This window comes from Perognathus longimembris, chromosome 14 (assembly GCF_023159225.1).
Source record: "Perognathus longimembris pacificus isolate PPM17 chromosome 14, ASM2315922v1, whole genome shotgun sequence".
In the NCBI taxonomy this organism is placed as follows: Eukaryota; Metazoa; Chordata; class Mammalia; order Rodentia; family Heteromyidae; genus Perognathus; species Perognathus longimembris.
Window position 1 is genome coordinate 55,388,705 of NC_063174.1, and position 14,790 is coordinate 55,403,494.

The following is a 14,790-nucleotide window of genomic DNA, read 5'->3' on the forward strand; positions in this document are numbered from 1 at the left end:
TTCTTATCTCCTTCTTTGTCTACTTGTCTCTCCTCAGTAAAGCCTGGACACCTTTGAGATCAATTTCAGTTCTCTTACATTGTCTTACACCTTCCTTAGCTCTTTTCACAACTTCAGTGACAGAATTAGCAGTGTTAGAAAAGAAGGTTGCTGCTGGTCCTGCCTATTGATTGCCAAGTCCTCACACCTTGTATAGTGAGCACACTGAGCAAGTGAATATTTTTCTTAAGTGTTTGGATATACATGACCAGCAGAAATTACTCGAAGGTAAAGAACCATTTTTTGCTGATTTTCAAGAGTCTGTAGCATTATACTGGTGCTTAACAAGTAACTGTGAAAGAAATTAAAATTACATTATTTCAGAATTAGATGTTTAGTGGACTACTTGAGAGAGTTTGGAAGGCCAAAGTGTAATGACTGGCCAGAAAATCAGCCCTATTTTATACTTTATAGATTTTATATTGCTACTCTTATCTCTAGAAAATATATAGTTTAGATTTTTTTCCAGAAAATATTTAAGTAATTCAACATTGTATGGATCATTTGAAATGATTGGTTATAGCTATCACTTTCATCAAGTAGATAATTCTTTCATAAGCATGCACATTCTTTGTGAAGTTTTACATTTTAAATTTAAAACAACAAATGATGAATAAACAATAAATGCATACATATAAATAAATAATAAAGTTACCCATAATTCTAATTTTTTGAATGTAAAAATGACTTAGCCGAGTAATACTTTTGGAAGCACAGTTTCAAAACACTTGTGTTGAGGTTCATTTGTTTTGGTAACCTTGTGATTTTGCATAACAGGATATTAAATCACACATTTTCAGGAATGATATAATCGTTATTGGTGTTGGTATTTCCTTTGTGGAAAGGGCTCTTCTGTAAGACATTCCTCTGTGTACTTCCACATGAACCTTCCTTTAATCACTGAAATACTGATTTTATCCACATTCTTATTAGCATCAATGAATTTTATGAGGAGTTATTTTGACATACCCTTATGTATATAGTGTACCCTGTTGAGACTCATTCTATCATTCTCCCTCATCCTCTCTCCCGCCTTCCCAAACACTCAGAAAGCTTCATTGTTCTATTTTTATACATGTACATAAAGTATTTTAACTATATGCACACTTCTTCACCCTCTCCATTTGCCATTTCTGCTCCAGCTAGTAACCATACCCTGGATAGGACCTTAATCTTGTCACTGTTTTCTTGAGTGTTTTTTAATTGTCCAGAGTCATTTCACTGGGACATTTCAGTATATACAGACATAAATGTGAGACATTTCCTTCATTATTCCTATTCACTGCTCACATTGTGTTTCCTTCTCAACTTGATTTTCTCTGTTCACAGCTAATTCTCCCTATCTTTTGGTGTGGAATGTGTGAATCAGGGACAGAGAAGAGGATGACATGTCACAGTGAATTGTTAGAGGTGTCTTGGGGTTGACATCTTCTAATTACCCATCTTTAACTCGGTTTTAAAGTCTTACAAGTTTATAATTTTATAACAAAAAGAGCTGTCACTCTTACTGATAATTACTGAAAATTTTTACATTTGTTTTTCTTAATACCTCAGATATTTGAAGATCTTAGTTCTTCAATATTTTAATGTTTAAATTCCAGTTGTTTAGAAATAATTAGTGATGTTAAAATACACACACGTGCTTTGTAATTTTAGAGCTCCCTTACCTTTTACCAGCACTATTCACCAAAGGTGCTTTCTAGTTTTCTTCAGTAAGGTTAGTTGAAAGATGTGTGAATTCCAGGTGTTTGATTGGAATAGCCACCAGTTTATGTGATGCTTCTCTATAGTGTGTGTTGTAAAGGGAAACATCTCTTTGATGGGTATAATCAGGCTCACTGGAGACAGAGAGATTTCCCTCTGTGCTATTACATAGTCTACAACATGTTTTCTTGTATCAGTCATACTAACTGAAGAGTGAATTCTCAACACAGTTTATCTAGTTAGTTCTCCTTCCTTGAGTGGGTATAGTTTTCTCAATCTGGAAGTGTATCTCATTGATCAAAAGTCTCACTTCTGAGTTGAGGCTGGTGTGCTCACCATATGGTAGTATGTAAGAGGAATGATAACTGGCCTAAGCATGCACTGAGGCAATAGAGGAATTTAATTTTCAGTGTTTTCCGACGTCTAGGAGGATACACACATATTTATCCAGAGAGTATGGATCTCACATATGTTTGTCCAGAGAGTGTGGCTCTGTGGAAGAGAACACTCACTGGTAAGTATCAAGCTTACTATACTATGTTTCAGAAAATATATTTAGACATCAATTGATTTCTTAGTCTGTGCTGGTTTCTTAACAGTGGACTGTTCCAGATGTTGAAGTCAGCACAACAGGAGAAAAAATCCAAATCCCTATAAGACTTGAGGATTTCTTGAAAATTAAGCACAAAATAGTTGGGGCAGATGTTGCTGCGGGAGTCAATAATAAGTCATACAGTGGCTGGGAATATGGCCTAGTGGCAAGAGTGCTTGCCTCGTATACATGAAGCCCTGGGTTCAATTCCCCAGCACCACATATACAGAAAATGGCCAGAAGTGGCGCTGTGACTCAAGTGGCAGAGTGCTAGCCTTGAGCAAAAAGAAGCCAGGGACGGTGCTCAGGCTCTGGGTCCAAACCCCAGGACTGGCAAAAAAAAAAAAAAAAAAAAAAAAAGAATAAGTCATACAGCAAGAAGAATGAAGTGGAAGAGCTCTTCATGTTCTTCTTTGCATTCTGTTGCATATGTTCAAACCCAGCACTAATGACTGTAGGTGACAGAACACAGCTCTTGGAACTTAAACCAGCAGATATGTGTGAGCTGGAATATGAACTGTGGTCTCACAGTTATATATATTTCCAAAGACCTTTCTGTTTCTAAATAAAAGCTTCAATTTCTGAAACTTGTAAGTGATATATACTGTCCATATAAGATCTCTGAAAAGTGTTTTCCAAATTCCAAATTGTTAGTGTGGAACAAAGGTTTGTTCTGGAAACAGTAAAAGAAGGGATATGGGAAGATGGGTTTCAGAGACCAATTATTGCTTTATACCTCATCATTCCTTCTCATTTTCTCTCAGCCAAGAATTCTTGGATATGACAGTTGACTGTTGGTTGCAAAAATTGTAGAATAACATTTGTGCATATGATTCAAAAGCTCAGACCCAAACCAAACAAACACTGGCCACCCATTTATGTGACAGGCTCTCTGTAGCCATAGTCTTTAATATTTGCTACTGCAGCATCCACTGCCAGATTTCCCACAGTGCCCCATGAAGACTCAGGACTGGCTTCTGTCATGTCTTCATCGTGACAAATGGACATGAAAGGCTGGTGAGGAAGAAGTCAGTGTTTGACTCCTGAAAGGCAAAGGTTAAGGTGAAGAGTTAACAGTTGTTAGCGTACCGGCCTTTGGCAAAGTACTAAACTGCTCTTCTATAAAACTGGATATGTTGTCTTCCATATGATGACTGGCAGGGGTCTTTCTGTGCTGAAGGCAGGAATCTTGGTGTGGGATGCAAATTCATGGTAAGATGTTGGGGCAGGGCATGGAAAGAATAGCTCAGAAAGAAGATGGAGAATGCTTGCCTGTGAGATTCATTTGCTTTACTTCTTATTGCCAATCCCTAATCTTTAGGACTCACCTCAAAAATCTCTTGTTGCCACTTTTTAGGAAATATGGGAGTGTCAAGAGCAGACAGCTTAGGTGAAAGAGTAAAAGAGATTGGTCATTCAGAAATTACCAAATGCCTGTGACATGCCTGTGCTACAACAGTAAACTAACCGATAGTTCTCCCAGTCATGTTTATGTGTTCTGATAGATGGCAAACAAATAACTACTGTGTGTTGAATGATGGTGGTGTGTTAAGAGCTGGGCTAGGGGGTTGCTTTTAGTTTAAAATAAGGTCATGGGGTGGGGAAAGTCATTGAAAGCATGATACTTGTGTAGTGGCTTGAGAGAGTTCATGGAGCCATTATGGGCTAGGTAGAAAACAAGAACACACTCTTAAGGCACTAAAAGGACATTGACTTGAGTGAGAAGATAAGCCATTGGAGAATTTTGAGCAGAAATATGATCTGATCTGACTTTGATCTTAAGAGAATCTCTTACTTTGGAGGAGAATTGTTAGAATCAGAATAGGTAAAGGTTACTAAGTTCAGGAGGGAGATGATAGTGGCTAGGAAAAGAATAGTAGAGGTAGATGTGACATGTAGTCATATTCTAGATCCATGTCCCTGGTCAATCCTTTAGGTTCCTGGACTTCTGGTGGTGGGGCTTGAACTCTGGGCCTGGGCACTGTCCCTGAGCTCTTCAGCTCAAGACTAGCATTCTACCACTGAGCCACAGCACCACTTCCCGTCTTCTGGTGGTTAATTGGAGATAAGAGTCTCATAGACTCACTTGCCTGGGCTGGTTTGAACCACGATCCTCAGATCTCAGCCTTCTGAGTAGCTAGGACTGCAGGTATGAGCCACTGGCACCGGCTCAGTTCCTGGACTTTCGGTTAGGGCCAGTGAAGGATGACCCTAAAGTTTGGGGGTATGTGGCTGGAAGGGCAGATTTTAATTTACTACTTACCTCATGAGGAAGACCACAGGAGGAACAGATTAAGGGGAGAGATTAATTTAGGTGTGTATAAGGAGAGATTGCTACCAGATATTCAAAAGTAGCACAGAACAAGATCATTGGATGTAAAGTGGTCATTAATTAAATGTTTATTATGGACAGTAGGCCGGCAAGTCATATAAAAGCTGTTTAAATGGCTTAAATCTTTATAATTACAGTGATGGAATTCACATTTTACATGTAAGTAAATAATACAGACAGATTAATATTCCTGAGAGCATAGAAATGGAACTTCATGAGTATAAATATTATAATGTTCTAGTAACTGTTGTATTAGTTATAAAGTTGACAAGGAAAATTTCCATAATTGAACAAAACTTCTTTTTAGCTGCTTTTGCACACACATACATACACACTCTCTCTCTCACCAGCTGGTTTCTTTGATTATGCTTACAGATTTATTTTCTGGCTTCTTATGTATTCAAACTATTCTAATGTAGACTTTAAATTTGGATATGCATTTTAAAATTGATTAGATGGTGAATGGAAATGGTATGAATTAACTGTTTAAAAATATATTTAAATACTTAAATTGTTTTCAGCATGGTGATTGTGTCATCAGTTGTTTGAAGTGGAACTATATTTGCACTCTCTTGTTTCTTCCTCCTTATAGTAGAACATATAGTGTTTATTTATGAAGCAGAACTGTAGATATGCAACTGTCTTAAGCTTTTCCATTATTATTGTAACTGAGAGAACATCTGCATAGTACCAATAACAAACTAGAAGGGTTATATACACTGTTTATAATTTTCATTTGATTTTTATTTATTCCTAAGTGCTTAAACATTTAAGATTTCTGTGGCCTAATGTATTCCTAATTAGGAATAGATGAATATGATTCTCTTAAATAAATAACAAGCAAGTGCATCTCCTTAAAGGTCATATGTGGCAATTTGTGGAATGCGACTGTGGTTTCTGTATCCTGGGATTTTTGAAAATGCTGTCCTGACTTCTCATTCTGTGAGCAGCAACCTGTGTGTCTATTTCTGATTGTACAGGAGGTCCTGCATGTTGCCAGCGTGGAAATGCAGTTAACTGCTGCGGTGTCATTCCTGACCATCTTGCAGGAAGAATCAGTGCCAGTCCACACCTATGCCCACTCTTTCCTGCAAGTCATTCTCCTGCACCTGGAACACAGAGATACAGGTCAGGGCTGACTAATTATGGCTTTGTTTGTGGTTTCTTGTAAGTGGTCATTGTGCTGCTTGCATTATGGAGTCTGCTGAGGAAAACTCAGGTAGACCAGGCCAAAGGCTGAGCCGAGCCATGACTTAAAGTAGTCACGGCAGTCTCTCTACAAAGCCCACAAAATCCCCTTAGTTCAGCTTTTGATTTACCGTATACTTTTCTTGGACTCTTAATTCTACATTTGTGTATACATAGACTGATATAACAAAGCAGCATACATTGGGGTCAGAATATTGCCTTCAACTCATTGAGGTAAAAGTTTTCTAAATGTTGGCTAAGATGAAAACTAGAGAAACATAGAACTGTATAAAAATGCTGCTCTTATTTCATCATTGAGTGCTGCTGCACCTACTAGTGGATGAATTGAAATAGTATTTGCAATGAGATAGTTAATGTGGTATGTTGTATCTGTGTTTCTCAGGTGTCAGCAATGCATGGCTGGAAACCCTTCTGTCTGTGATAGAGGTGTTGCCTAAGGAAACTCTACGGCATGAGGTATATTTACTATACTTTCCTTTCATAAATGCTTTTCTATAAAAAGGAATACATTTCCCATTCTGAAAGCAAAATAGGAATATCATAGGGAATTCGAATTCTTCAGAAAATAGAAGAAAGAGGTGACAGTGTCCAAGAAGAAATGTACTCATTACCTGGCTTATGAAAAACTGTAACTCCTCTGTAAATTACCTTTATAAAAACAATAAAAAATTAAAAAATGGAAGGAAAAAAGTCATGATTCCACACTTGCTTCCTTTTCAATTATGATGTATTTCCTTTCAAATTTTCTTTTATATATGGTTGCTGTTTGCTACATTAGTGAATCTGTTTATTACATTATTTTTCTCTTTTCTTAATTTATCGGATAGTAACTATGTACTATTTTACTTGTTAATTATTTAAGGCTGCTTTTAAGCTTAAATTTTATTCTTACAAAACCTTAAGAACATCTCTATTGAACTTTTCCTTTTTTTCCAGACAATTTTTTAAACTATAGCTTCCAGAAAAGTGACTATTGCATTAGAGGGCAATAAAGGTTCTTAAACTCTTAAATAAGGGTGTAGGATAAGGCTGTTTTCTGGGACTTTTGTGAGGATTTGATGGGCTAAAAATAGAATTTCCTTTTAGAATTTTAAAACTGTACTGTTGAGTATTTTCAATGTATTACAGTAATATCAGATCTATATTTTTGGAATTATCTGGTCCTATCCTTTAACTTCTTTTTATACGTGCCATTGATCTGTTAAGGTTGTCCTCTCTTTTATTTTTTTCAATTATCTTTAACTTGTACAAAGAAATTTCATATGTCAGTTTATGAGAACAACTCATCTAAATCAATATCATTCCTTTCAGTCTTTTGTTACACTGGCAAGTATTGTTGCTAGGTATTATCCCCACTTTGTTCAACATTGTTCAGTGTATCTGTCCCATGATGACAGAATAGGAAAAAACATAAAGCACATTTATACAATAACGAAATGACACTGAACATCCTCTAGACAATTAGCATATTTAAATGCTCAACATAATGTAGATATTTGTTATTTGTATATTTTGAAAGGTGGTATGCAATATATTGTGGTTTAATTTTGGAATGGTAGTTTAAACATGAATTTTAAGATTTTTGAATATTTCAGACTTTTCACTTTAAATTACATTTATTTAGTCAGTCATTTTGGCTGAGATAAAATGAAACACGTGACCCATCTATGAGAGCTCATGGAATTATAGAACCTTAAACTGATATCCATGTTGAGCAGATGAAAAACCTGGGGTGAGAAATATCAAGGTTTCTTGGACAAGCTAAGGAGTGAGGACTAGAATCAGATTGATCATCATAGCTCTTGGCAGTCTGCTATGCCACTGGGCTTTTACAGTGCCATCTTTGAATAGTTGTTTTCAAGTGACAGAATTGCCTAAAGACAATTTGCTTTCTTTCCCATTCAAATAAATATTAAAATGAAGTTCAATATTGAAATATTAAAAGTGAAGTGCAAAGTAGCAAGTAATTAATTTGCTTTTTTCTGTTGAGAATGTTCAAATTATACTTTGTATGCATTCAAATCATTGCAGAATTTGCTGCTAGCTTTTCTTTAGTGCTGGTCTCCAGTTGTTGATTTGTCACTTATCATTGTCTTTACCTTAGCCTAGAAGAAACATAAAGCGATCACGTTATGAACAGCTATGTATCTCAGATTGCAGTTCAGAAGTTTTAAAATCATTTAGAACATTAACTCCTTGAAGAAAATAGCTGAGATCATTGATAACACATAAACGTTTGTAAATTTATTCTCTAATTTGCCCCTTCAGATTTTGAATCCACTTGTCTCCAAGGCACAGCTTTCCCAAACTATCCAGTCTCGTTTAGTTAGTTGCAAAATCTTAGGAAAGCTCACCAACAAATTTGATATCAATACGTGAGTATCCATATATAATACATTTTTGGTCTTCTTAACGTTAACATGTATAATGGCTATGTGGTTAACAATTAGATTTGTATTATTCCATACAACATGGGAGTTTAGCCATTTTAACCGTATAGAGTTCCCAGGCAGAAAGAAGTCTATAATTAAGATCATCACCCCTCTATCTCATGACTTTTCAGTATAAATAAGGTTATTTTTTACTTTTTATCTCTGTCTTCCTCATTCCATACCTACTTTACTTCTGAACATAAAATAGCATTGTTTTAGAACTTCTGATATTTGTAAACATGATAGAAAAAGAGAATTTCTACTTTATTTTGAATAATCTCATTATGGATCTTGTTGTAATTAATATACTCTCCGCTCAGATAATAAACACCAAAAAGAAATAATGGGATGTTATGTAATTAAAGTTTGAGAGAAAAGGTAAAGAATGTTTTGGCCGATGGTTGCTAGAATAAGATATTTTATCGCTGCAGCCTTTTGTGTTAAATGCAGATATTTAACTGCCAATATAAAATTAACTTTGTGTGTGTGTGTATGTGTGTGTGTGTGTGTGTGTGTGTGTGTGTGCGCGCCTATCCTGAGGCTGGAATTCAGAGCCTAGGCACTGTTCCTGAGGTTTTTTTTGCTAAGGTTAGTGCTACTACCACAGCTCTTTGGTTATTAGTTGGAGGTAAGAGTCCTATAGACTTTCCTGTTAGGGCTGCCTTCAAACCACAGTCCTCAGATTTCAGCCTTCTAAATAGTTAGGATTACTGGCATGAGCTACCAGTGCTCAGCTCAACCATTATTTTTAAAGATCTTGTTATACACATAATTTACAAGCAACTGATAGATCATCTAAATTTAATAACATATGCACTATAAACTATACAGCCTTAAAGTGTATTTTTAGTAGGATAATTTAAGGTTTTGATGATAATTGCTTAAAAATGTTAATTGCTATATAAAGCATTCACACATTTAGATGTTCTTTCCTCTCCTCCCTCAGTATTAAAAGAGAAATACTTCCCCTGGTAAAATCACTCTGTCAAGATGTAGAATATGAAGTTCGATCTTGTATGTGTCGGCAATTAGAAACCATAGCTCAAGGCATTGGGTAAGTGCACTTTCAGTTCCTTATGCCATAGTATTATTTCTGGGTTGGCAGACAGAATATCCTGGCCCTGTTTTCCATGAAAGCATGCTAATGAAAGCTGTTTTTTTATGCCATCTTCCAAAATGTTTGTAATAAGAACCTCTTGATTCAAAGAAATTCAAGGAGATAAAAGGCAATACACTTAGCATGGTGTTAAGATTAAATTCTTATTAGTGTCTTTCCTTCTTACCTCAGTTATTTGGTTATTGTACCAAAGAAAGGAAATGTTCCCCATATACACCATGCTTGGGATATAAGTCCCTGGTTCTTTGGCTGGTCATTCTCTGGCTGTGGAATTTGTTTCAGGTGAGATTATCCTCCTGGAATCCTTTCTGTGTCCTGGTACAACTCTAGGTTTCCACCCTCACTGTGACTATTCTTGTTCTTTGGGTGTGTAGAGTTCAGGTGGAGAGGTGCAGGCAGGCAATCTGTTCTCCTGTAAACCATACCTGTTATCAAGTTATAAGTATGATATTTAAGAACACCTTTTCTAAGACTCTAAATTGGTATAGGAAACATGGGAGCCTCTTCTTTTCAGTCAAAGTTCCACTGGTTTTATCTGGTTCTGTGTTCCACAAACTAGGACAGTGGACTTAATGTCCTTTTTTACTGTTACTAACTTTTTAAAACTTGGGATTGTATTTAAGGCTTTAGAAAACTTCAGCTGTCACAAACACATAAGCACAAAGCATAGTACTGTTCACTGCCCTGTATCTACTCTTAATAATCAGGATTTAAGTGTTAGAAGCATCAGAGTTTTAGACTTGTTTTGATCTCAGAACCACCTTTTTCCCATAGGTGTCCTAAGCCTTAATGATACTCTTTAGATCAGTGTGGAGCACTGTTAACCTTGCTCAAATCTGTGCTTACTGGTCAGGATCAGAACCTAGGAGAACATACTGTTACCTTCACCACCTTATCAAAATGTTCAGTATGCATTTATTTATTTTTGCCACTTGACATTTGTTACTGTCAAAAATAAGAGGGTTAAATGTGTTCACATTACTTTTCTGAAAATACATTTAGAATATATACATAATATATTAAGGATTAATTCATAAAAGTAAAATTTGGAAAAATCAGATAATCTTGTTACGTTAGAGTCCATTCAAGAAACCAATTTGCTTGATCATAGGCCCATTTATTTACTTTTGAATTCTTTTGTCCTATTAAGAGCATAACTACAGGACTTCATGATGTGATTATTGAAAACTACTCACACCTGATCGCTACCTGTGTGAGTCAGCTTTCCTACTGAAACAAATGCCTGAGACTACCAACTTGTAAAAAGAAAAGTTTTGGAGAATGTAGACTGTAGCTGGTCCTGCTGCTTTTGGGCTTTTGACGAGGCAGCCCATTGTGGTGGGGACACGTGGCAAGACCCCCACCTTTATGCCCTGAAATGAAAAAGAGGAGGAACAGGGTTAGGTCCACTGTAATGCCCCCGATGGCCTAATGATAGGCGCACATCACCTCGAATAATAATCAACAAGGCAAGCAACTAAACATGTACTCTAGTGGAGAAAATTAGTAAATGATTTATTTAAAAAAAATCTTCTCTTGGTGGTACCAGAATTTGAACTCAGGCCATTATGATACCTGTCCTCTACAACTTGAACCATGTCTATAGTCCCTTTTGCTTGCAGTTATTATTATTATTATTTTTTTTAGATAAGGCCCAGCCTTATCCTGAATCCACATGGGACCATAGTCCCCCTACCCATGCCTCTATTGTAGCTGGTATTACATGATTAGCTTTTTTGAGCATCACTAGCTTTTTACCCAGGATGTTCTTGAACTGTGAACCTCCCAATGTTTGTCTCCTGAGTTGTTGGGAGTTACAAGCAGGAGCTGTTGTGACCAGTCTCAAAAAATTCTTTGAGGGCTGGGAATATGGCCTAGTGGCAAGAGCGCTTGCCTCCTACACATGAAGCTCTCGGTTCAATTCCCCAGCACCACATATATGGAAAACGGCCAGAAGGGGCGCTGTGGCTCAGGTGGCAGAGTGCTAGCCTTGAACGGGAAGAAGCCAGGGACAGTGCTCAGGCCCTGAGTCCAAGGCCCAGGACTGCCCCCCCCCCAAAAAAAAAAAATTCTTTGAAATCTCCTTGATAGAAAATGCAATTAAGAATTTTGTAATGATATATAATAAAATGACAAAGCTGCTAAGAGGAAAAATTTAAATCTATTTTAAATTAAGACATACTTTCTTAAAAATTAAAAATGGAATGGAAAAATTCAAAAGAACATAGTAGACGGGAACTGGTTGGGAATGGCATGCAATCATTAATATAGAAGATGCACTGGCCCTCTCAGAATTGAGAAGAAAAAGATAATTGCTTGAAATTGCTTTTAGAGATAGCTATTAAGTGTGTAAGAATGGAAGAATGGACTGTCATGGGGACAGACTTATGATGAAGGATCATGTCATGTAACAGAGCATTGCCACAAAACTCCTTCAGAACTGGAGTCCGAAGACTGAAGAAATAATCTGCTCCTGACTTCCTTGGACACTGCATATGTCTATGTCAATCAGTCTTGCATCTTGTTTCCAAGAAAACTTCATGTCTTAGACCTCCTGTTTATGTTCTGGGAAATGAACAAAAAAAGTGTTGAATAAGAACCATTCGTGACTATATTGTAAATCTTATGTTATTTCCTAAAAGCAGTTATGTTTCCATTTGTTAGGTAAAACATCTCGTGTGAAATATCATTCTTCTATATAGAAATTATTGTAATGTCATGTCCTAGGTGAATGGAAAGATAACATAGACACTGAAATTTAGACCAGAAAGCTTTGAGTTTCTACAATTACTGATAAATGTTTCTGATTAGCCATTTCTTGAAGTTTTTTTTCTGAGTAGTTATTTCTTGAAGTTGCATAAAGTAGAATGATATTGAAATTTATAGAGTTTAATATGAACTCTCTAAAGGCACCTAAAATATCTGTAGGTAACAACATTATGGTAGGGGAAGTAGAACTGATTTCATCATTATGAAGTTACTATTAGTGTTTCTTACATTTGTATCATCTTCCCAACTACTCTGCAAGCTTCTGGAGTATAAAGATATCATAATGCTTTCTTGTGTTTTTGGTTTTTTTTCCCAGCACCTAGCTGGGTCACGTATTTTTAATTTCTTATACAGGTTTGTTGATTTGATTTGTGTTTTTTTCCTCTTACTTATTGTGCAGGGCAGAACTTACAAAAAGTGTGGTGCTCCCTGAACTAATAGAGCTGTCTAGGGATGAAGGCAGCAGTGTACGACTTGCAGCTTTTGAAACTTTGGTTAATCTGCTTGACATATTTGATACAGGTACATCTTCATGAAAGAATATTTTCCATATGCTTGTGTCATTAGCATGGAAGAAGGTAGATTTAATTCAGTGATAAGTGTTGAGCCTCTCTAACTTTCCTTTGATGAGCCTTCCTCTTTTGCCATTTGATCTGACCCTTGTGGCATCTAATTTTGCCACATTTCATACTTGTGTCCTATGACATATGAGTGTTATGCAAATCAAGTTACAAAAATAACTAACTGCTCTACTGAATGTACCTAGACTCTAGGCAATTATTTTATTAGTAAACATTTAATCATCTTGGTAGGGTGAAATTTGGGGGCATAAATATCAAGACTCAATTGTATAAGTTGTCAGATTACATTCACAGGTTATTACTAACATTTTATTTGAATTAGGAGAGTCTTTAAAGGTTATTCCAATGTGGATTTTAATTACGAATAATCATTTAAATACTATGATGAACCAAAGGAGTAAAAACTGTAATGCATGATGTATGATTGAGTGAATCTCTTTACTTACTGGGGACATCCCAGTCTCCACACTAAACAGACAGCTTGGCATTACCTTTGACCCCCTCACTTTCACTGCCCTAGGCTGTTACCACAGCCCTGGGCAGGCTTTCCTTCCTCGCATTCTTTCCCATTCTTCCTGTGTCTATGCTCTGACATTGCAATTATCACCTATGATGTTCCCATTCCTCTATTTTCACCTTAGCAAACTTCTCTTCTTCCTGTTGTGTTCAATTCAAATACTGTTTCCTCCCTGACACCTTTCCAGGAGTTGGCAAATTACTACCACAAGTGCTGGACAGGCCTGTCTTCTGCATCTGTAATGTTGATTGGAACACATAATGCTCTTTTTGTTTGTTGCATGTGGTTATTTTGGTGCTATAGTGAGTGTTGAGTAGTTTGGACAAATAGTCTGCAAAAGTTGTCCGATTTCTGCCCTGGCCAGCCATTAAATGGTCATCATATTGTCTTACTTTAAAAAAGTTTTTAATGTTTGTTTTCTTTACTGGTTTGTTTTTCAAGTTCTAGAACCATTTATTATTATTTGCCTTTCTATTTCCGTTGCTTAGTTTTGCTTTTTCTACAAGTCAGTAAATGTTGGATGAGTGTCATTTAATGAAACAGAAGCTAAGAACCTGAAATGTAATGATAATAGAAATGAACAGTAATAAGTGTAATAATCATTTCTGAAAGTTTGAGCAAATCATGGGAAATTTACAGAGGATTTGGAAGTGAGAAATATGGCTACTCAGTCAGGAAATATTACCTTAGCAGATATGTTCAGATTTGGTCTGCTTTGTAAAGAACTATCTAAGAAGTAAAAGTGATAGAATTCAATATACAGATTCTATTACAAGCTTGTTTTCAATTTAAAAAATTATCCAGTGAATGTAAGCTGTACCATGCTAAAAGATGATATAAGGAAGTGTCAGAAAGTTCCTGGGACCTGGTTAGACTCAGAACTTGGTCTTGATTTTTTTTTCGTGCTACTGGGGATCACAGTCAGAGTTGTGAGCTTGCTAGGCAGGAGCTTTGCTACTTGAGCCATGCCTAGCAGATTTTGATACTATCTTCCCCCATGCCTTCCTCCTCCTTCACTGGTTATCTGACCTGCATCATCACTATTTTCAAATGTTTTCCATTACTTTGAGGCTAACATACAAATGTCTGTGTGTGAACTAGTTTTCATTTGTATAGAGCAGCCAAATGGAGCTAAAGTATGTATCATTTTGTTTTGTTTTTCAGATGACAGAAGTCAAACTATACTTCCCTTAGTGAAATCATTTTGTGAAAAATCTTTCAAAGCGGATGAATCCATTCTTATTTCTTTATCTTTCTACTTAGGAAAACTGTGCCATGGACTGTATGGTATGATATATGCTTAGAAATTAAAAGACAATCAATAACTTAAAAAAATTAGCTACTGTACTTCAACCCTTCACTTATAAAGCCTGTCTGCTAATATGTTAGTCTCAGGAAATCTTAGAATTTTGAAAATGTAATTTAGCGTACACCGAGAAATGACTTTGTCACTGAGAGAATTCATTGGAAAGACAATGGCAGCACGACAGGAAGTGTG

The 14,790-nt window shown here is 36.3% G+C and overlaps 1 protein-coding gene across 3 annotated transcripts in view; it reads left to right on the forward strand.

Annotated features, from left to right (window-relative positions):
* The window catches only part of Ppp4r4 (protein phosphatase 4 regulatory subunit 4), a 74,392-nt gene that overhangs the window by 33,751 nt on the left and 25,851 nt on the right, over nt 1-14,790 (forward strand). For 2 of the 3 annotated variants that reach the window (XM_048362548.1, XM_048362549.1), the window contains exons 4-9: nt 5,648-5,795; nt 6,259-6,332; nt 8,145-8,251; nt 9,255-9,362; nt 12,595-12,716; nt 14,457-14,579. In XM_048362548.1, the coding sequence (XP_048218505.1) occupies nt 5,648-5,795; nt 6,259-6,332; nt 8,145-8,251; nt 9,255-9,362; nt 12,595-12,716; nt 14,457-14,579 (682 nt within the window). Of the gene's footprint in view, nt 1-2,153; nt 2,258-2,342; nt 2,464-2,694; nt 2,794-5,647; nt 5,796-6,258; nt 6,333-8,144; nt 8,252-9,254; nt 9,363-12,594; nt 12,717-14,456; nt 14,580-14,790 lie in introns of those variants that run through there. The other variant, XR_007213221.1, reaches the window with a different exon arrangement.